Below are 23,429 nucleotides of genomic sequence, written 5' to 3' on the forward strand. Positions count from 1 at the left end.
TCTGAGACTATACTTGCAGCTCTAATATTTTCTCTCCACCACTCATTTAATTTGAGGGCAATAAAATCAACTTGTAGCCAATTCTAACATTTTTTCTGCTTCTTTGTGGCCCATCTCATTGTGGATTCCTTATAATGTGTGTCTTTGTCTAAAGATTCACTAACTGTCCCAAACCACATCTCTCCTCTAAACCTTCCCATATAAAATCCCTTCTGTTAGGAAGAGTTTTTTGGCCGTTCTTACAAGTATGGTTGGTTCTCATAGTTCTGCTACTTTTTCTCATTCTGATTTGGTCTATGGCAAGACTTCAGTAAGTGAATCACATATTCTTTCAGTCAGTGAAAATAGAATCTTGGGCACTTGGTCTTCCAGGCTATTGACTTGGAATGTGAAACTCAGGTGGTATGCTGTCCTCATCACAAGACAGTGTTTACAAATCCTGTAGTACCTCCCTCAGCTGTAGGGCTTTGCTCTTCCAGCCCATTCCTAGGGCTGGTTTTTACCCTTTAAGGGACAGTGCGGGAGAGACATCCCATCATAGTTACAAGATAATAAAAAAACTGTGGGAAGATTGGAGTTGTAGATAGAAAGTTTTGGGAAGAGATTAGGGTTATCAAATTAGGGATGTTAGCTATTATTTATTTTAGTAATCATATAGCCACAACAATTTTAGCAGTTACACAGTTATTAAAATACCCTTCCCCTCCCCCCCAGGCTCTGGGCCAGCACCCAGTGTGTTCCCAGCTCCTGGTCCCGCTCCCAGGAAACCCCTTGCCATCCTGGCTTCTGCCTCTGTATCAGAGGTAGCTGTGTGGGGTGGCTGACGGAGCTGGTCCCTGAGAGGAGCCAGTTTAAAAATCATACAGAGGCAGCAGTGCGGGGAGGCAGCAGCCCTTGTCTGTGAGGGGCCAAAGCTCCCTGTGGACAGAGGCTGCTTTGGCATCTTACAGAGCAGCCTCTGTCTGCAGCAAACCCAGGCCCACTGCAGAGAGAGGCAGCAGCCCCTGTTCATTGGGGGCCGAGTTTCCCATGGCAGAGGCTTCTCCAGCATCCCGCCTGTCCTCCCCTTCTACGCCCTGCTGCTGCTGCTACAGAGGCAGCAGCTCAGGTGGAGGAAGGCAGCTTTGTGGAGCTCTTGCTTGTGGAAAGCCAGCTTTTAAGCCAGCTCTCCCCCCGCACGCCAAGCACTGGCTCCCTCCTCCCCACTCCCCACTGCCTTTGTGCAAGGCAGCAAAAGGGGAGAGGCAGCTCTGCAGGAGCTGATATGTGTGGAAAGCCAGCTTGAAATGCTAGCTTCCTGCATATACCAGCTCCTGCCTGCCACCTGTGCTGCTGCTTCTGTGGGAGGCAGTTAGACAAGTAGCTCATTGGGAACCAGCACGCTCAGGGAGCCAACTTAAAAGCCAGCTCCCCATGGGCACCAGCTCCCGCCTCCTCCTTCAGCCTTGCTGCCTCTGATGCAGGAAGTTTGTTGCCTCTGATACAGAAGCAGCAAGCGGGGAGATGAGTGCATGTAGTTGTTAGGATTTACTGATAACCTCACTCTGATCGGTTAATTGTTTAACTGCCTATAAGCTAATATCCCTACATCAAATGAAGCCTTAGGATATGTCTCATTAAAGGGAAATTGAAAGGCTCCAGGCACTTTAATTAAGATTGTATAGACCTGACTGATTTCCCCTTATGTATGGGCACCAGTCTGTCATAATTGAACTCAGCCTTTGGATCCCATGGTGGGATGTGGGCTGTGGGTAGATCCTGTTATGATCTTTAGATCTGGGCTTATAAGAATAACTTCTAGGTGCAGATCCTTGCTGGAAACCTTTTATAGGGACTTGAGATCACACAGTCCACCTGCCCTAGTCCTCAAGACCTGTGCTGAACTTCCTAAACCTCTCCAGTTGCTGACGCTTCTCTGAGATCAAATCCATTTTGGATACTCTGGCCTATAGCTTAACTCTTTGGTGACCATTTGACAGGTAAAATAAGGAACACAAACTTTGTGCATTATTTTCTAAAACCAAGTAACATTCATTCTCAAAGCATACAAGAGTTACAGATCTTTAGGTGAAATAACAAAAACTTATATGCCCTTATGCCTTCTTGTAGTCCTCAGGACATAGTCCATGTATTTAAGTGTAGGGCAGTGGTCAGTGAGTGAGAGAGGGAGTGGAGTAGATTTTGACCTCAACTAAACTTTCTGTCCCTTCTGTAAAGTAATTCATTCATGACTTCAGAGTCCTACTCAGGTGGCTAAAGTCCTAGCCGCTTTTGGAGACAGACTGGGAGAATCAGTTTTTTGCCTTATTGCTCATTTTATCAAATTCATTTTCCCCGTAGTCATTCAGAATTGATGGCCCTCTCATTCAGGGCCAGACACACATACACTTGGGGTATGTCTTCACTACAGTGTTATTTCAAAATAGTTAATTCGAAATAAGTTATTTCAAAATAACATATCTACACACAAAATACATTTCGAAATAGCGCGTCCACACTGAGTGGATGCTGAATCACATTTAAGGCCAAACGGAACCAGGTCCAGCAGGGCATCAGGTCAGGAGTTACTTTGTGTGCCTGCTGCTTGAGGGTATCTGAGGCCTGTGCTTAAAGGGACCCCCCCCCCAACCCGGACAGCCGGTTCTCAGGTTTCCCTGCTTGCTTGCCTACCTCGATGAGGCACAGCAAAGCATTTTGCTTCTGCGTGCTCTGGTTGCCTCACTCGAGACACCACAGCACTCTGCAACGTGGAGCCAGAGCTGCCCTTGGGCACTCTGGTACCTCTTGTGGACGCGTTGCTGCAAGCCTGGCTGCACTTGCTGCAGGCTGCCATCTGGAAGGTCCATCAGGGGGCTGTCAGTATCCAGGAGGCCCTGCGGGAGAGCTTCCACCCTGAGGAGCACTAAGAGCCTCCCTGGTCTGCCCCACTGGGGGCTTGTGCCTCTTTCCTCCCTAATGTCCAATCTAAACCTCCCCTGCTGCACTTTAAGCCCATTACTCCTTGTCCTGTCCTCAGAAACCAAGAGGAACAAATTTTCGCCTTCCTCCTTGTGACACCCTTTTAGATATTTGAAAACCGCAATCATGTCCCCCCTTAATCTTCTTTTTTCCAAACTAAACAAGCCCAGTTCATGAAGCCTGGCTTCATAGGTCATGTTCTCTAAACCTTTAATCATTCTTGTCGCTCTTCCCTGTACCCTTTCCAATTTCTCCACATCTTTCTTGAAATGTTGTGCCCAGAACTGGACACAGTACTCCAGCTGAGGCCTAACTAGTGCAGAGTAGAGCGGCAGAATGACTTCACGAGTTTTGCTTACAACACACCTGTTGATACAACCTAGATTCATATTTGCTTTTTTTGCAACAGCATCACACTGTTGACTCATATTCAACTTGTGGTCCAGTATGACCCCTAGATCCCTTTCCGCCATGCTCTTTCCTAGACAGTCGCTTCCCATCTTGTATGTATGGAACTGATTGTTCCTTCCTAAAGGAACAATATCTTACTTGAGACGGGGTGCAGGATCGGGGAATCCCCGATGCACCGCCACACACCGAGTGCTGAGAGATCTCTCCCCCAGCACTCGTGTTTAAAATGCTACCACGGCTGCGTTTTAAACTTAAAAGTTTAAAGCCTAAGTTGCCCAGGCTTTGGTTTCAGCCTAGGGTGGCAGGACTTAGAGCTCTAGATTTCAGTACCATGTGGTGGTATTTTGGCTTTCTGCTGTGAGCCCCAGCAAGTTTATGGTCCTGATTGGCAGACTCCCTGAAATTCCTGAAAGAACCATTGATTCTAGATTAAATTGTCACACCCAGGAGCCAGAAAGCAAGGGGGAGGCGGGGACCAACTATCCAATAAGCTTTTTGCTTATTCAGTAGGGGTATGTCTACACTACCCTGCTAGTTCGAACTAGCGGGGTAATGTAGGCATACCGCACTTGCAAATGAAGCCCGGGATTTGAATTTCCCGGGCTTCATTTGCATAAGCAGGGAGCCGCTATTTTTAAAACCCTGCTGGTTCGAACCCCGTGCAGCGCGGCTACACGGGGCTCGAACTAGGTAGTTCGAACTAGGATTCCTATTCCGAACTACCGATACACCCCGCGCTGCACGGGGTTCGAACCAGCGGGGTTTTAAAAATGGCGGCTCCCCGCTTATGCAAATGAAGTCCGGGAAATTCAAATCCCGGGCTTCATTTGCAAGTGCGGTATGCCTACATTACCCCGCTAGTTCAAACTAGCGGGGTAGTGTAGACATACCCTAGTAGACTAGTCGCTTACATCCCTAGTCACACTCCAGTACCTCTTTTGCTATGTGGTATGTACAGTTGTCCATAGCATCAGTTTAAAATACATATGCCCATTTTCCTATAGCAATTATTACAGGAGAGTACAAAAAACCATAGATCGAAAAATGAAAAAGAAAGAAAACTATCTCAGTCTTTCACACTAGACATTACTACAGATGAAAAACAAAGTATTGGGAAAAGAGGGCAAGCTAAGCATAAAAACCAATGTTTTTACCAAGATAAGAGTTTTGTTTCTTAAGTTCTATCTGCAACGAGCTTAAAATCTTTTTTTAAGAAACTCTATTTAAACTTGTTTTCAATGTAGTTCCTGGCAAATGAGTGAGCACACTCCTACCTAAATCTGTCTTTATTGACTTTAGACACTTTTAACTATAATTAGATTTCTTTCCTTTCACCCCCATCCTAGCCTATGTTTTTCAAGGATAAACATGTTAAGCTTGAAAAGCTGTTACCACTAACTCTTCTAATCAAATTTGTTTTTTGAATCTCTTGACTTTTCCATCACGGACCTCTTTTTTCATATTTGGTGCTTAAAAATGTACACAATAGACACCCTACAAACATCCCCTTTTAAGTGGAACTATTATTTTTCTTAGCTTTTTAAGTTCCTGAGGTTTTTTTTAATTTTATTGATTTAATTTAGACCATGGATGTTTAAAACCTCGTACATGTATTTTTAAATAAGACTGTTTAAAGTGAGGTATCTTTGAAAAACATTCATTATGTAGAATTATACTGGTACAGCATGCACATCTTCTTAATAAAAATATTTGACACTGAAAGAATGCTTGAATGTGTTACCATAAAAGTAGATTGTTTCCTTGTGGATAATATGAAAATCCCAGTATCCACACACTGTAATACACTCAGTAAATCTGTCATGATTGAATGTAACCTTTATTACATGCAGGCTGGGAGTTAGATCATGCCATTTTTTAGGCACTGCAGACTGAATGTTGATGACATACACATTACAGCACAGGCATGTTCTAGCAGGGCACAGCTGCAGGCAGAAGCTAAAGAACAATTCATTTTTCATGTGTATATCTTTCTTTTGTTTTGACTCTAGATACATGTTTTATGATTAACAGAGACTGCTTTAAAATGCCCGTGTGTAGGTAGCTAAAGCAGACGGCAGAATGCAGGAGAAGCTTAGCTTTACTGTGAAGTCTGAGTGTAACCTAACTAGCTAGAGGATATGCAATTCCTGATTGACAGCAGGACTAGCATTATGCAAATGCTGTAAGAGCTAACAGCAGCTGGGAAACAGTGATCAGGGGCTCTGTTAGGGATCTCTACACACGCCACACTTATCTCTCTAGTTTTTATTTCTCCTTCTGCTGTTGTGATTTATTTCAACAATCAATAAATTACACAAAACATTTGTTGCTTTTTTGACGTTATTACATTTAAAATCTCAGAGCAGTTTCAGTTTTTCAGCTAGAGATCTGTGTGAGAGCTTGTTACTCAAACTAAATTGTGTTATTTTCAGCTGGACAACATGCTTATCTTTAAACCTTTCTGTTTTTAAATCCTGTGCATGTCTGGTCTCTTCATACTAAAGTGTATTTTGCTTGTTTCTTTCTGTCGTCTTCAGTTTGAAGCCTTATGTAGGTCAGGCTTGGCTTAAGCAGATTTCCTGAACCTGCGTCAGCTTAAGCTGAAGGAATTTTAATAAACCCTCCCTTGTAGGCGTGGGCCTAAATGAGACTAGCCTAGTTAAGCCTGATCTTTTTCTGTTTGTGAAAAAGAGCTGAGCAGAGCTAGGGACTGCATGGTGGTTTCAAAAACTGACTCCTTAATTCAGAGATAAGAATGGTTGGAAAGGCCAGATCTTCTAATTTTACCTTGTCTGAAAAGCTTGATTTGCTAAAACTCGTGAAGCCGTATGTTAAAATTCTTGAAGAACATACAAATAAGCATTCAGTAATAGTGGAAAAAAACAAATGCTGGGATATCATAGCCGATAACTACAATGCCATCGGAGTAGATCGCCCTCCTCGTACTGCACAGGGCCTGCGCACGCTGTACAAGAGGCTCAAAGAATATGCCAAACAGGAGCTGTTGCAGCAAAAGGAGACCCATTCAGATTATAAAAGCAGCATTTCTGAGCCAACCAAGAAAGTTGTGGAGATGATTCCACAGATTTCCAGTGTGTGTTTAAGAGACAGGAGCAGTTTACAAAGGTGAGATACATTTTACTTTGTTATTAAATTAAAATTATGGCGCCTCCTACCTACTCTCTAAGGTTTACTCAGTGTCCTAAAGCAAATACCCACAACAGAGCTGAAAATAATTGGAAACAATAGCTTGATACTATTTCCTTTGTTTCATGGTAACTTAACACTGCATGCAATTTTCAGCTGTTACAAAGCCTGTTTCAATGTCTTGTGTCATATTCTAGAAGGTGAGGGTTAAGAGGGAATCAGAAAAATAGTAGCTCAAACCTTAACCCCTCCCTCACCTTTTAGTAGGCAGATTGTTCAATCACTGATACTTTAAATGGAGGATAGCCATCACTTTAATACTGCACTTACCTTGCTGCATATAAAACTATTACCAGTTTACATAAGTGCCATATAAAGTTCAGGAAACCAAGGAGTCTATTTCATATACATGGTCTGTATAATAAATTACTCTTTTAAGCAAATATTGAATATGTTTTAACTCAGTCCAGACCTTAGACACTTTAGTCTCCATATAGTAAAATGCCTTTAACAGTACAAATAAATTTTTATAGATTACCTTTCATTCACTTGCTGACATTTTCTGAGACCAGAGCAAAGCAAATTTCTATATAACTGTAAATAATATGTGTCTTTTATGCTAGGAGGTTTGTAAACATATAGACAGAGATTGTGGAACTACAGAATTAGAAGTTTTATTTGATTGTTCTTTCTTTCTTTCTTTCTTTCTTTCTTTCTTTCTTTCTTTCTTTCTTTCTTTCTTTCTTTCTTTCTTTCTTTCTTTCTTTCTCTCTCTCTCTCTCTCTCTCTCTCTCTCTCTCTCTCTCTCTCTCTCTCTCTCTCTCTCTCTCTCTCTCTCTCTCTCTCTCTGTCTGTCTGTCTGTCTCTCTTTTCCCCCCTCCCTCTTCCCCTCCATCTCTCTATGAAGTGAGATACTATGTAGATTTGAGCCAGACATAATACAAGCAAGCAGCGGGCAAGCTTCCCTACACAGCTCTACTATAATGCCCCTCAAATCAGACTTGCAACACTCTACTGGTGCAGTATTGGTCTTTTCAGGATCAAAAACTGCCAGGGTCAGATTTTGTTCCCTCTTTATGCAGATATTTTAAATTAACAAAGATAAAAGTAAACTCTGTCCACTCTCCAGGAATTGTGATAAAGCTGTATTTTTACGTTCTTTTCACTAGCAGATCAAAATAATGTGAGGTTAGCTTCCAATCATTCATCAGGTACTACTTGTAGTTGGTTGGTGCAACAGCTAAGTGTTCTAGGGAAAGCTGGCATGTGCACACATGAGAAGTTTGATTCATTGACTGAATTGAATGGTAAGAATTGTCTAAATCCTGATATGCCAGATGCTCTTAATATAGCATGCTTTTGTTGGGCTTTGGTGTAAAGAAATCTGAGCACTGTTGCAGTGTATTTGCTAATGGTGAAGGCCAATATAGCTACAATTCAGAACATCTTGCAAAAAAAAACAAAAAACCCATCCCTTTTAATTAGATATAAAAGTTGTGATGTCTCACCACCTCCTATCATGAAAAAAATTAGTTTGAAAGCTATAGATATTAGCTGAAGCTGTATACAGAAATGGTGCTTTTCGTACACAGCATGTTCAAGAGCTAGTGAGTGATCTTCATAATTTGACTAATGTAACTCAGAACATTCTTTGAATCTGTTAGGATTCCCCATATATTCCAGTTGGTGTTCTAAAGATTGGAGAAATACTTCTTAATAATTTATACAAAATGCAGTTTTTATGTATTCTTTCATTTTAACCCTGAATTACATTTTTCTTCAAACACTGAGTAACCATAACCAGTGTTTGGGAGATATATACAGGCAGTCCCCGAGTTACGCGGATCCGACTTATGTCGGATCTGCAGTTACGAACGGGGCCCATCTCCCTGGTCTCCAGCAGACCAGGGAGAGGAAGCAAAGCGGCGGAGCACGCGGGCAGCGGACAGCCCAGACGCGTCTGGGCTGTCCGCTGCCCATGTACTCCGCGGCTTTGCTCTGCTTTGCTCCCCGTCTCCCTGGTCTGCAGAGAGCTGCTCTGCCCCAGGCGTCCTGATTCAGCCACTGCTGGTCAGTTTCAGCAGCGGCTGAATCAAGATGCCTGGGGCAGAGCAGCTTGTGTGCTGCTGGGTTGGTCCAGTAGCGCCGAGGAGCGGCGGCGCTACTGGACCAACCCAGCAGCACCCCAGCTGCTCTGCCCCAGGCGTCCCCAAGTCAGCCGCTGCTGAAACTGACCAGTGGCTGACTACAGGAAGCTCCTGCCCCGGGCTTCCTGGAATCAGCCGCTGATCAGTTTCAGCAGCAGCTGACTTGGGGATGCCTGGGGTTCTTAAGTTGAATCTGTATGTAAGTCAGAACTGGCGTCCAGATTCAGCCGCTGTTGAAACTGATCAGTTTCAGCAGCGGCTGAATCTGGACGCCAGTTCCGACTTACATACAGATTCAACTTAAGAACAAACCTACAGTCCCTATCTTGTACGTAAGCTGGGGACTGCCTGTATAAGTAGTTGACCAAGTCCTAATGTCACCTGCTACCCGGTAAGAAATTCTTAGATCAATTTGATTAAACAAAACCTGTGAATCATGGGTGCCTCATGAATTATAAATACCACCCCCATTATGGTAACTATTGTTTCCCTTTCTTTCAATGGAGTTGGCAGGAATCCCAATGTAACTGCCAGAGAGCAGCTTCTCTTGTTACAGTTCCTTCTTTCTGTTTTCACCTTCTTTCTTACTGTCATCTAGCTCTTAAGAAACTAACTAAAATTAATCCTAGTCACATGGAGACTTGGTATTTCGCTAGTTTCTCTGCTGCTTTCTCACCTTTTGGCTATTCTAGACTATATGAACCCCCCATTATATCTCACCTCCTCTTTCTCGGAGCCTCTTTCTCTTTAGTTTGACCTGCTTCTTTCAATATTCGATTCAACCTCTTGTCTCTGGCTGAGATGAGCAAGTAAGGATGAGGAAGGTCACATTAGAAACTAAGGCGCTATGAGCAAGAAGAAAAACAAAATGTAGCCAGCACAGAAGAGACTGGCAGTGAGAATAGAGTATAATGTCTGTGTCTGCTCAGGGAGAGAAACGTTACTGGTAGGAGGGCACAAGAGGCTCAGGAGGGAGGTAAAGTTTTTGGAGAAGTGAGAGGGCATGAGGTACTGTTATCATAAACAATGCAGGAAATAACTCCTATAATTAGGATTGCCCGACAGTTTTAATTTTAAGGCCATGTTTTCAATTGCTTATAACTTGCCAAACATTAATAATTTGGGTTGAAAGTTTCCTATTAAGTGCTCGCCTTAGGCTGATTTTTTTTTTAATTCTATATTTGTATAGTAACAAATATACAGATAATAATTTTCATTGAAAAGCTTTGCCTTCATGCTTTGAAGCAGGAGTGTTACCCTTGTATTAACGATTTGCCTTTTGCTATCCTTCTGAAAATCCATCCAAGTTAGGCTAAATTAGGATCCTCTGAAAATCTGCTTGCACATATTCAGTAGAGGCTTGATGGTGTTTGGCAGCTTAATTATCTGAAAATTCCATCTGGGCATGCTCTAGCTGGAAGCTGCAGGGATAGACCGTGATTTCCCATGTAATTGATCTTCAGAGCTATAAGGGAGTGGAACAGAAACTTGAGGCTTGTATTCTGTCAGTACTCTGGCTGCTGGCATGTGAGGAGGAGGAGGAGGAAGATTTCTGGATAAAATGCAAAGGAATTAAAACCTATATCTTGAAGGATGGTGGGGAAGACTGAGTGTAGGGGAGTGGAGAGGTTGAGCGAGAAGGAGAAGGAGTTTGGTGGGTGGAGGGAAGACTGACTGAATGGTACAAGGAACCAGGGGTAGGGTGAAGAACAGCTTGGAGTGAAGAAAGTCAGACTTGCCAGGGGAGAATGAGAATGGGACTGAAAGGTCTGAATCCAATAGATCTGTGGTGTCCAACCAGTTCTGGAGAAGCAACCACTATAGTGAACTAGCAACACTCAACTGGCCAAATAAGCCACATTGTTCATGCCAAATAGCCATATATAGCTAGTATGTTGGACACAATGGCACTAGACTTCACTCTTCTTTGAACCAGAAATACAACCCACAGTTCTAGCATTTCAGTATTCTTTTGCTATCAGGAAAGATCTGTGAAATTCTGTCTAGCAACATATTTGCTTTATCACCTCCTTATGACTAATCCACATACTGGAGGAGAACCTATTTACTCTGTTATCTCAAATGGCAGAGGTGTGTGCTGTGGATCTAAGGGCTTATTTCTATTACTGGGAGATACTACTAATGCTGCTGCAAATGATCCACTGGGAGGTCAGTTTGGCAGATCTAGCAAGGACCTGCTAAATCAGTGGCAGATCACTTTGTCAACTCTGGTATTCTACCGGAATGAGAAGTATAAGGTTAGTGGATGGGAGAAATTCTCCTGTCAACCCAGCACAGTGCAGACACTGCTGTAGGTCGACCTAAAATATGTTGACTCCATCTATATTATTCATGTAGCTGGAATTTTTAACTTAGGTTAACTTAATCCTAGTGTAGTACAGACCTGCCCTCAGAATTCCAGACCTAGCGGCGAACAATGTGAGTAGCAGTGTTATCTCACATGCTGGAATTTTGTTTTCTTTAGTTTGTATTTTTTTAAACAGGAAATTGCATACAAAAGGAATGTTAAAGTTGTAAAGTCAAGCATTCAGAAGTTTGGATTTAAGAGAATTAAGGCCCATGCAACTTTAAGTTTCAGAGGGGTAGCCATGTTAGTCTGTAACTGGAAAAACTTAAACAACAAATAGTATTGCAGCACCTTAGAGATAAAAAAAAAATTAGATGGTATCACAAGTCTTCGTGGGCACAACCACAAATGCACTACTTGGGTTATTATAATGCAGTCTTTAATTACATTTTTCCCACAGGATACCTGCCTCATTCAGTGCACAAGATGCACACTGGTTAAGGAATTAATCTGAACTGTGGATTGAATGAAGCAGTTGTACAAGATGAAAGGACTGTGGTGAATGAGGCAGGATATCACATGAAGAAGAAGGATGGTCTCATGGTTAAGGATGGTTTCATGAAAAACTGGGTTCTGTTTCTGCCTACGTTACAGAGGCTCTGATCCACACAGGGATTTAGGTGTTATGACATTCAGCATTGCAGTGCTTGACTTTGAGGTGCTTAGAAAATCTCTAGAGTTGGTGGGATCCACAAAATCACTGTAATTGTTGGGATCCACATGCCTAGGCTCCTTATGCAATGAATAGGGAGAAAATGGAATCCACAAAAGCCAGCACCCAGAAGGGAAGTTGCTTAAACTAGCTGATGGGAGATGCTGACAAGAAGTATGTGTCCTAAGCCTTCTGCTCTTGTGGAATTAGGCACCTTCCTGTATCTGAGACTTAAGCGCCTGTTTCTGCATTCCACAGCGAGGAATCCCCTTCTTGGGGAGTGAGGCAGTTCAGGTTCCTAAACAAGAAATGCAGAAGGAGGTGGAGGTGTCTCCTTTATAACTTAGGTCGCCGGTTAGAACTCTCACCCAGGATATGAAAAATGAAGGTTATGGCTATGGAATTAGGCAGAATTTGATACAGGGAAGGGGATTAGGAATGTTAAAGAGTACCAGGTGTCATGGCTGATTCCCCACTCGGCACGATGAATGGAGAAGTGGGGGACCGCAAAAGCAACTCCCAAATATTATCTCTCCAGTTTTTGGTATAAAGCTTCCCCCCAAAATCTTAAAAACCTAGATTTTGGGGATAAAAATCTGCTGCCACCATCAAGTGCTTTTGAACCCACAAACAGGGGTGGACACTTGAAACCAACTCCAGCGCACCCCAAACTCTTTTCTGCAAAGAGCTTGAAAAAGAAAGAGAAAATATGGACTGCAGTTCATGGCTGCTGTTCCCTAGTCAGAGGCATGCAGATCCCACAAACACATTTTCCAGGACACAGAACTGAACCAATACCAGATTAATAAAAAAGAAAACTTTTATTATCAAAACTGTACTCCTGTTTGCAAGAATAATGACTAGATGGAAAAAGTCACCAATAAATATACTCATGGGGACTCTCATGGGTCAAAACTTAGTTACAAAATAGAGGAAAACCCATTTCGAACAGCATAGACATCAAATCCACAGTCCCAAACCATCATATATATAGTAGCCCAATGTCTGTGACTCTGGGGGGCGCTGTTACCTCCCGCTGTGGCGCTCGGCTGACTTCTGCATGGGGAGCGCAGATCCCAAATGGCCTCTTGCGCCACTTGCTCCCCCACAGCAGCCCGGCTGAGCGGCACAGAAGTCAGCCGAGCGCCACGGCAGGAAGGGAAGGGGAAGCGGGTCGGTGATGTACATGGCCAGGCCCCGCCCCCTCTTCCCCTTCCCTGTGGCGCTCGGCTGAGTTCTGTGCTGCTCAGCCGGGCTGCCGCAGGGGAGCAAGCAGCCATTTGGGCTCCATGATCCCCGTGCTGCATGGGGAACGTGGAGCCCAAACAGCCGCTTGCGCTGCTTGCCCCTGCACGGGGAGCACAGATCCCAAACAGCTGTTTGGGCTCCGTGGTCCCCCGAGTGAGAGGCAGGAGAAGGAGAAGCGAAAGAGACTGAGAGAGAGGCAGGAGACGGAGGAGAGCTGAGAGAGAGAGGGGGGAGGCAGGAGGAGAGAGAGAGACCTGAAAAATCCCTTTTTATGATGGGCTATTGGCTAGTAAAAAAATAAAAACCTAATGGATTTATCTAAACTTTACCGTATTTACAGATGGTGTAAGAGTCTTTTCTTGGAAAGAGAGACATGTTGTCTGTCCCCCTCAGTATCTAGAGCAAACTTGCTCAAAGACAAAAAAGGGAAAACCCTTTTGTTCCAGTTTGAAAATCCTATCTGCATTTCTATTGGCTGACTGCTACCTGGCTAGGTACAGTTAACTCCTTAGTCCCCAGGCTACTGGCCATCCCTCATGACTATGACACCAGGTAAGCATTGTGTTACCGGCATGCTTATTGGGGTAACTGGTTTAACCAGCACCTGGCCCAGCCAGAGCAGCCTGCCGCATGGTGCGGTGGACCCTGCCTGCTGGGCCCGTGCAGCCCCTCAACTGCAGTATGATGTGGAAGGCATACTGGCTAAACATATAGTTTAAGTAGTTAATATTTTAAATGGGATTTTACATCCCTAAAAGGGACTGCAGTGATACCTAAAATTGGGACTTCACCATTTAATTCCCTTGTGGATCTGACCCAGAGTTCTTATGTGATGGTAGTCAGTTTACTTAAACTAAGCTTTTCACAGATTGCACTAATTATCCCTGAGTTATACACATTTTTCTGGCATAAGGGGTAGTGTTAAGGCACTTCCACTTATACAGCTATTACTGTTTATTGGGGTTGGTTTAATTATATTGATGGGTGAGTTCTCTCCTATCAACATAGAATAGCTACACCAGAGATTGTACAGCAGTGCAGCTGAATCAGTACATTTGTGACATGTTTAGTCTCTAGTGCAGACAAAAACTGTTGTTCATTTTCTGTGTCCAAAAGTTGATTCCTGCTACTAGATTTGCAGAAATGCAGATCACTCTAAGCTGAAACTGTAGACAAGAGCTGTGCTTTAAAGAAATAAAGTGCTATAAAACGAGCACTAAGTTCTGGTTTTTTTAAAGCCCATATGCCTTCATATTAGGATTCCGAAAATACTGGACACATTTGACCTTAATCTTTCTGTGACTCAATTCCCCATCCGTAAAATGGGAATTATAATAAAATTCCACTTTCATGGGACTGCTGTGAAGATAAATTCATTAATATCTAGGAAGCACATCTGAAGAAGTGGACTGTGCCCCTGAAAGCTCATGATACTATTTATATATTTTTGTTAGTCTCTAAGGTGCTACAGGACCATTGTTGTTTTTTGTTTTGGTTTTTTTCAGATTATGTAGTTATTTGCAGCATAGAAAAATCCATTTGGAAATTAATAAATCTGTCTTCAGAACAGGGTTAAAATAATATGCAATAATATGGCTCACCGCCACACTTTCCACAGAAAGAATAATCAAAATATTGAATAACTTGTCATTAAGTAAGCACCATCCATCCTGTGATCTGAAGAAGAGAGGGGGTCCTAAAAAAAAAAAAAGTGGTGTGTAATCATGTCATTAAAGACCACAACACAATTCATATATAGCAGGGGGGCAACAAAGAGTCTTAATTCTGGTACTACTTAACTTTCTTGACTGGCTAGCTTTCTTCGGTGTCTACTCTCTGCCTCTCTTGCTATCTTACTGTTATTTAAGTCCCCTCTGCCTTTCGGGGTAAGGAGTTGCTACTAGGTGGGTAGAGAAAGAGGAAGAGGCCAAAAAATGATTGAGACTTTTATATAGCATTGGTGAATCTGTTTGTGAAAGGTGCAGATTAACAACCCAAGAAACTGAAATTCTCAATTTATCTACAAAATAGATACAATGTGGACAGCTAAGATTCCCCAAGTTTCTCTACTGAGGAACAGCTTTTCTGTGCTGTTGAGAAGGTTGAAACAGGAGACTGAGTTCTTCTACCTGTTATTCTAGCTGATATAATTTTAGATGCTGCTCTTATCCATATAAATGTTTGATCACTATTCGGTCTTATTAAGGTATGTATTTCCATGTTCGGGGGAGTGAGTTCCACACTCATACATTTTATCCGATTTTAAATTTACTTTCATCTAACGAACAGCACCCAATTTACTTGCTCTGCCCAAGGTCTCTGGCAGTGTCTGGAACTGAACTCAGATATCTTGAATCTACCAGAGATTTCCTTCACAAATCTTGGGCAAGTCATGTAATCTTTCTTTGCCCTGTTTTGCTATATAAGAATCTAGTCAGACAAAATAATATTTATATTATGAGGTTCCATGTACTGGGAATTTTTTCTCTTAAAACTTGCTTTTGATCAACTTTTTATAACTTATAAGATAAGATAAATATCTTCTTATAAGATAAATTTTATGAAACTTTGGTTAATATGTACATAGGAAAATAATGTGTATGCCTATTAATTGAGAAGTAATATTTAAAATGATGGGCTCGTATTAAGTAGCACTTGTAAGTCAGAATAAGAGTGGATGAGGGAGGTACTGTGAAGAGGAAGTACCAGCTGTCAGGAAAACTGTTCTAACAGGCCACTTAAATCTAAATGTTCTTTTGTCTTTCTTCTATTCCCCTCTTTTGTCAGTGCATAAAATGCCTGCCTCTATACTTTCACTTTCTTCTCCTGCATTGCTCCTTTCCCCACTTACACTGATAGCATTTGCTTTTCCCATTCTGTGGGAGAATCAGAGCCCACCAGTCTGGTTCTGTCTTATTTGTATAGTTTCATTCATGCCTGAATACATAACCAAAGGAGGGGGGGAGAGAGGGAGATTATCTTTACAAGAAAGATAATACCAATCAGTGTACTAATGAGATTTTGCCTACATTTTTCCTGGCAGAAGTGCAGCACTTTAAACAAATTATTCTTGATTAGTTATGTCACACTTACAGGATAACTGCACCTGTGTTACCCTGCAGTATGAACTTACATTTCTGGCCCCGGCTGTACACTCTTTCGGTGGAGACCCACATTTTACTCCCTTCTGACCAGGAATTAAGTCTGCACAGCTCCCTGCCTTACACTGTGATATTCCTACCAAGTCACAATGCCTGAAAGGCCAGACAGCTCCTTCCAAGCAAGCATATTTATTCTTAAAGAAAATGTATTACAAAAGAAAACATATTACAACACTAAAAGAACCAAAACCCATGCTAAAATGTTACTACAGGTTACACCCGATTTCTCTCTCTGTCTCTGGTAATTTTAATCCTTTTGAAACTCACACAATTAGGTTTTCTCCATGGTTATAATTTCATTTTAGATACAGAATGAATATAGGGCAGATCAAGTGTTGTTGTTTTTTAAATACAGCACAGACTTTTGATCTCAGCCTTGAGTAACAATTAGTCAGCAGACAATGACACTCCTCAGGGTGAAGCTTTGAAAAATGTTTTTGGGGTTTGTTTTGTGCCTAACTTGATTTGTGGAATTTGCATTATTCACTACCTAGGGATTCCTCAGGAAATCCACTAAGCACTCAGTGTTCCAAAAAGCAGATATTTGGCACAATTCAGTAATCTTATGAAATCCTATACACATCCCAGGGCTTATGTTACATGAGAGGGATCGTGTGATAGTTACCTGTTGTGTTCCTGCCCTCTGGGGCATCTGGTATTGGCCACTGTTTGCGGACAGGACACTGGGCTAGATGGACCTTTGGTCTGACTCAGTATGGCCATTCTTAAGATCTTCTATATGTCACCTCTCCCCTCTGGGGAAAATACATATAGTCCTCACCCAAATGAATATATAAACATAATAAAATAAGGTCTTCTAAGATATTGGAGGAAATTGCTGTATTTATCACAAGTTAAATCTGTTCCTATTTTTGTCTGTAATGGCAAGGGCCCTATCAACTTCACAGTCTGTTTTGGTCAATTTCAGAGTCATGAGATTTTAAAAATCATAAATGTTATGATTTCAGTTATCTAAATCTGAAATGTCAGTGTTGTAATTTATAAGAATCCTGACTTAAAAAGGATTCGTGGAGAGGGGTTGCAAAGATATTGTAGAAGGGATTGAGATTGGGGATGTAAAATCCTGTTTAATTAGTTATCTGGTTAAATGTTAAGTTTAACTGGTTAACTAATTAAATGGGAGTTGGGAGGAGCTGCTTCTGGCTCCATGCTGGGCTGCTGGCTCCCTAGTTGCATGGGCAGAGGGCTGCTCCTGCGTAATGGTTAATCATTTAACCATTCACATCCCTAATTGAGGTATTTCTACCCTTACTTCTGCATTGCTATTGACAGTGGTACTGCTGTGCAGAGCTGGACCATCAGTCAGTAGCTGCCACTCTCCAGCTCTGAAAGCAGCAGCACAGAAGTAAGGGTGGCAATACCATACTGTGCTACCCATTACTTCTGCACTGCTGCTGGTTGGGCTCTGCTTTCCAGCGGAGTGTCCTGCCAACAGCAGCTCTCCAGCCACCTAGCTTTGAAGGCAGGCTAGAGGTAAGGGTGGCGATATTGTGATCTCTCTTTCCCCAAAAATAACCTTGCTAAACCCCTTGCAACTCCCTTTTGGATTTGGAGCCCCAGTTTAAGAAACACTGATCTCCCTGTGAAATCTGTAGAAGTATAGAGTAAAAGCATGCAAAAGCCAGATTTCATAGGGGTAGACCAGATTTCACAATCTGTGAAGCGTTTTTCATGGCTGTGAATTTGGTAGAGCCCTAATAATGGCTTTTATTTACAGATAATGACTTTATTATGTATACATTTTAGTGCTAACATGGATAAAGAAATAGTTGCTGGTACCAGCTCCCCACAAGCAGTGTTGGATCATCATCCTGCTGCTGTCGCAATGGAGTTGGAACCAGAAGAGGATGTCAAACCTCCTCCTTCTTTGGCTGTAGATTCACAGCAGAATGAGGATTTAGAACAAGGAGAAGAACACCAATTGGTGCATGTTATGGAGCAATCTCCTTCAACTTCTCTGTCTTCTGTTGATATGAGAATGATGTTGTCACCATCTCCCATCCCAAGAAGAGATGATTTTTTTAGGCTCGAGGTTGGAGAACGCTTTAGGCCAAATTGTGGTTATGACCCACAGATGTTGCAAATGCTAAAAGAGGAGCATCAGATAATCTTGGAAAATCAAAGAAAAATTGGGCTTTATGTCCAAGAAAAGAGGGATGGCTTGAAAAGAAAGCAGCAGCTGGAAGAAGAGCTGTTGAAAGCAAAAATCAAAGTAGAGAAGCTGAAGGCAATAAGACTACGACATGATCTGCCAGAATACAACAGTCTTTAAATATTAATAATCTCTGTCACGTAATCTGAAATGGTTTATTTTCTGAGATACTTTATTATAAATTCTTTTAGCTTAGTAAAATGATTTGTTAAATTGGATGGCTCTCAGACCAGCCTTGAAAAACGAATGCATGCTTTCTTTTTTGTTATGTACACTAGCAGAAATGTCAAATGTCTTACAGGTTTGAGTCTTTTCAATATTTTAGTCTGAAGTATAATCAAATACAGTAGTTCTAAGTGTGTAAGATAAAAACTGCCTGTGGAAATCTTCTACAGATCTTTATTAGAGCTAGAACAAGCTAATGAAAATTTAGGTAGGTGTTCTAAAATATGTTGATTTTATGCTTTATTCTTTTTTCAGAGCAATTCCTATCCTTTTTAATATTCCTTATGAAGTTATTTGAAAATTAATAAATATATATAAAAAGAGAAATAATGTTTTTATATATCTTTTCACTAATTTTAAATTAGTACAGCCTATGGCAATGGTAAGATTTTACTAATGTGTTATTTGCTTGAAAAACATAGAAAAGAAACTGTCTGGATTGTGGGTTTTTTTATGCTCAACTGAGGAAATGTTGAGTAAATGCATGTATCTTTTTAAAATTGAACTCCTTTCTAATATTTAATGGATGAAAGTTTCCATAAGATCATTTCAAAATAGAGATGCTGAAGGCAACACTCACATTTTCAAAATGGCATGTATGCATAATTAGTGTGCACAGTTACTGAGATTGTATATTCAATTGTGATAATTACATTGGCAAGTGACTAGGAAGATATCTAATTTGTTAATTTCCATGCATAATTACTATGATACATATGCAACCAAGACAGTTGCAGGTGCATTTGAATCAACATCACTGTTGTGTTATAGTTATCAAAATGCAATAATTTCTGTACATAAATAATTTGTGACCCAAAATCCAAATAAGAGCCTTTATTTAGGATAATTTGAATAGTGTGATATTTTGATTTATTTACAAATATAAATCCCAAGCCCTTTCCCCCCCCCCAATCCTTCTTAGCAGCACCCCTTTGGTTGTAGTTTATTTCATATAGTATTATGACAACTAGTCAGGAAGGCAAGCACCAGACTGCCTGCTTCTTCATGGTTCTTTGTCTTCTGCCCTCTGGAAATGTGTAGCAGCATGTGCCTCAGGCCAGATGTACACTAGAGCTAGACTTAAAATACATAGCTAGAGTTGGCTTACCTTAAGCCGAGCTTGACATTGTCTTCACAGTGGGAGGACGATGGGAGCTAATGCTCCCATTGGCTTCCTTTACTCCTCACCTGGTGCTGCCTTAAGCATTCGATTTAGTGTGTCTTAACTAGACCCACTAAATGGAATGCCAGAAGATTGATCTCCAGCATGGCATGTAGAGACATAGCCATAGTCCTTCTGGCTTCATATTTCTTCTAACACTATGTTCTCTTCCTCCAACTTCTAGCACAAGAAAAGGAGATGAAATAAAGAGTAAATGAAAAAGAGAACAAAGGAAATACTCATTCCACCTGCGTCTGCTATCTAGGATCCCAGTGACAGAGAGAACAAAAGCAGTGCAGTGAGGCAACTCCCTCATCTGGCTGCTTCTACTCATGGCTCTTTAGATCAGCTGCCTTCTTTGTCACATAGTATCTCTCCACAAAGATGGGGGCAGTGGTTTGCATCCGTGAATAAAGTAAGCCCTGCTTGCATCCCTTGGGTTCCTCCGGATACCTTTGTAACTCACAGGTGTTAACTGATTACATTCTAGACTACAAATTGTATAGGTATAACTGAGGTCTTAACTTAAGCCTAAAGAACCTTTGTTTGTTGTGGTGCTTCTGTGTGTGAGAGAGAGAAATCATCTTGATTGTCAGCGCCCAGGATGAGTTTGTGCAGTTGAAGGTGAGGGAGAAGAGTGAGAGGAAACAAATCTTTTACTTTTTAAATAATCTGAAAAAGTTAATTGCTATATACATACACGTATAGCTATTTATTACAGTTATTTTAGCTGGGTTTCTTTCTGTAACAGATTTCTGATATTAAGATGTTCTGTGAATTACGCTTCTTTCTGATTGATACTAAAAATGAAAATGCACAGTTTTATACCAGTCAGACTGACTGTATTGATAAATTGGCATTCTTTATTAAAGTTAAGTCCAGGAGGTCTGAACCAATGTTCCTTTAGTAGCAGGGATGTAACTTCTTCAGATTTTATCAGGTTGTTGTCAGCTAAACTTCTCTTTTGATCTGGCTGATGGAACCTCCACAATCATCCTGTACTCTACCAGGTTTGGAGATAAGTGTGGCTCTTACTTGAAGAGAGGTAAGAGCAAGAGATGAAGGGAATGTTTACTTTTGGCAGCCATGGAATGACTGTGTACATTCTCCAATGTACTGTCCTTCTGCAATGTGGGATCTGATGTCACCCAACATTATGGCTATGTGGAATAAACTCTTGGATCCTGAGGTGCTCCAAAGATCTCTGGATGTGTGTAACTCAGACAGTGATGTTTTCTGAGCTGACAGGATATGGGAGAATAATATAGTATACAACACAAACTGGTTAATTTTTATTAACTAGTTACCTCACCACATTTCTCATTACTCTTATAGGTATGTTGTTTAGCTAAACTATACACTTGAATTATTATAAATTTATAAGTTTCATTAGCTAAATTAGAATTTAAAAATAAGAGAGAGGAATAAAGATGATTAATAATATAGTGCTGGCCAGTATTTACATATCTGCATTTACCTTTTAAGTTGTAACTTCTCTGTCTCCTTCCTTTGAAAATGTGTTTACTCAAGTAGAATCTCTGCATTCTTTGATAATTTATAAATTAGTTTTATCAATCCAATACACAATAAGGTAGATCAATTATAATAATTTGTTTGGATGAATATAATAATGAAACAGTAGGACAAAATGGCTGTATATCAGTAATTCCTTTCTGTTTGCTTCAGTTGGTAAGCTAGAATCACTCTTCTGTCTCTGTGTGACTGTTAACCAACACTTAATAAGTATTGTGGCCACTTAGTTCTTACAACATTTGGTTCATCTTGCTTCTTGTTGACATTTACAAATGCCAAAATATATAAAGTTTTAAAATAGAAAACAAATACCTTGTTATATTTGTGCCAATTAAATATATTCATTTCTGCATAAAATACACATGATGGTCCAAATGATTTGTCACTTATGGTGCAATGCTTTTGGCATAAGAACTTCAAACTGAAGAGAGTTTGTTATAGCTTTAATTCTCCATACTGTTTAAGTTTCATCAACATTGTATATAAAAGATAACTGAGATTGTCACTTCTACCCAACACCATGGCCAAGCCAATGATAGGTATCTTAGTAGCCTTTCTGGGCAGCCAAAGCCAGGGTTTCAGATCTACATCTGTGGCCTTGATCTATGTATAGTTAATACTGGAGCTGGCTGCTGTGTTCTCCTCTACACTATGCCTCTGATCCTGCTATCATGTGTGGCACCATTCATGACACCAATCTTGGCATTTTTCATAGCACCATTCATGGCACTGAACTCAGCACTATTCCTAGCCACCTTATTAGCTTTTACTTAACTTGGTGAGGTAGTGGCTGGTCTCTTGACCAATCTGGCCTTAGAGAACAGTAGGGTTCTTAAACAGCTGCTGAATTGGTGGTCTAGAACCTAAAGATAAAATCAAAGGAGGTCATGGAGAAAGTTCATCCAGTGGTCAACATTCTTTTCCCTCCTAGATCATCCTGTATCGTGCTCCTGATGATCAAAATGATTAGCAATGTCACCAAGACAGATCCCATCCTCATTGCCTCCAACTGCCAAAAGATACAAGAGGAAGTACTTTATTCCCATCATAAGTATGAGCATTTGTATACCCACTCCTAGCCTGACACCCTGGTAATTGACACTGCTAGTTAGCGGAAGCAACAGGGCTACCAAAGGCCTTCTACAAAAAACATGAGGCCAAGAAATTGGACTTCTATGGGAGGGAAAATATAGTTGATTGGGGAGTTGCAGCTCTGTATTGCTAACCATCAGGCGGTGGTTAGCAGATACACTTGTAAGACTTGCAGGATCATGCTGAAATTTATGGAGCTTCGGCCTTCTGACTCACATGTGGAATTTTCTGCACTAGTAGAGGAGGACTGTGTTCCCCTGAAAGCAGCCTTGGATACAGCAGCCACTGCCTCCTGTGAGATGGCCACTGGTGTGGCAATGAGAGAGTTCTTGGTTCTCCCTTATGAAGTCCAGCAGACCATCCAGGACCGTCCCCTTTTAAGAGCAGGCTGACTCTTGATGTCACAGCTTCAAGGAGTCCATGGTCACCCTAAAGTCCCTTGGTCTCCTCACTCCAGCCACTCAGAGGAGACAAATTAGACCTCGACCCCTGCTGAGGGCTTACCAGCCACAAAATAGGCAGGAGGCTTCATGGAGGAGAAACAAACTCTAGAGAGAGAGAGACCTCACCTGTCCTCCAGCAGGACTCTGGCCAGTCTAAACCAACATAGGATTAGGAGCTCACATTGGAGACCTGAGCACTTAAGGTATGTGGTCCCAGCCAGAACTATCTCTGCACATAAATGCCAGAGTGCTGCGGCTAGTCCATCTCGCATGTCAAGCGTTCTTGCCCCACTTGCGAAACAAATGCATTTCAGTCCTGACTAAGGATGTAGGCGACTAGTCGACTATCTGATAAGCAAATGCTTATCAGAAAGTCAGCTCAACTAGTCACTTCCCTCCTTCCTCGCTGCCTCTATCAGAGATAGACAGTAAGGGGTGAGGAACAGTAGCCGGTGCTGGGGGAAACCAGTAAATCTAGTTCGTACCAGCACTGTTTCTGCAGGGCTTTTGTACATTTCAAAAGCAGAAGTGCTGCATGGAGCACAGGGTAAGCAGGGATTCAAGGAGAGGCAGCAAGGGGGGGACAAGAGCTAGTGCTGCTGGGGAGCCGGCTTTTAAACCAGTTCCCTCCAGCACTGGCTCTGGGATGCCGCCTGCCCCACCCTGCTACCTCTATCAGAGGCAGCAGCGTGGGGGTAGGGCATGCTGT

General features: G+C 41.7%; 2 protein-coding genes across 5 annotated transcripts in view; both read left to right on the top strand.

Annotated features, from left to right (window-relative positions):
* RAD54B (RAD54 homolog B) overlaps positions 1–23,429 on the top strand; it is a 99,604-nt gene that overhangs the window by 16,205 nt on the left and 59,970 nt on the right. The window contains exons 1-2 of one of the 4 annotated variants that reach the window (XM_014571479.3): positions 6,357–6,495; positions 19,837–20,067. The exons of the other annotated variants lie outside the window; for them this stretch is intronic. The gene's annotated coding sequence lies outside the window, so the exon portion shown is untranslated. Of the gene's footprint in view, positions 1–6,356; positions 6,496–19,836; positions 20,068–23,429 lie in introns of those variants that run through there. 4 annotated transcript variants of the gene reach the window in all.
* On the top strand, positions 4,230–19,830 carry FSBP (fibrinogen silencer binding protein). The gene is made up of 2 exons (XM_006111008.4): positions 4,230–6,495; positions 17,860–19,830. Exons 1-2 carry the CDS (start codon positions 6,125–6,127, stop codon positions 18,383–18,385), a joined length of 897 nt encoding a protein of 298 aa, XP_006111070.1. The 5' UTR covers positions 4,230–6,124; the 3' UTR covers positions 18,386–19,830.

Source organism: Pelodiscus sinensis, chromosome 2 (genome assembly GCF_049634645.1).
Source record: "Pelodiscus sinensis isolate JC-2024 chromosome 2, ASM4963464v1, whole genome shotgun sequence".
NCBI classification, from domain to species: Eukaryota; Metazoa; Chordata; order Testudines; family Trionychidae; genus Pelodiscus; species Pelodiscus sinensis.

Bases quoted from the DNA above. Each gene is read 5' to 3' on its own strand.
- FSBP (XM_006111008.4), top strand. From the start codon at position 6,125: ATGGTTGGAAAGGCCAGATCTTCTAATTTTACCTTGTCTGAAAAGCTT. The intron at 6,496-17,859 runs GTGAGATACATT...TATACATTTTAG, and splicing joins GACAGGAGCAGTTTACAAAG to TGCTAACATGGATAAAGAAA.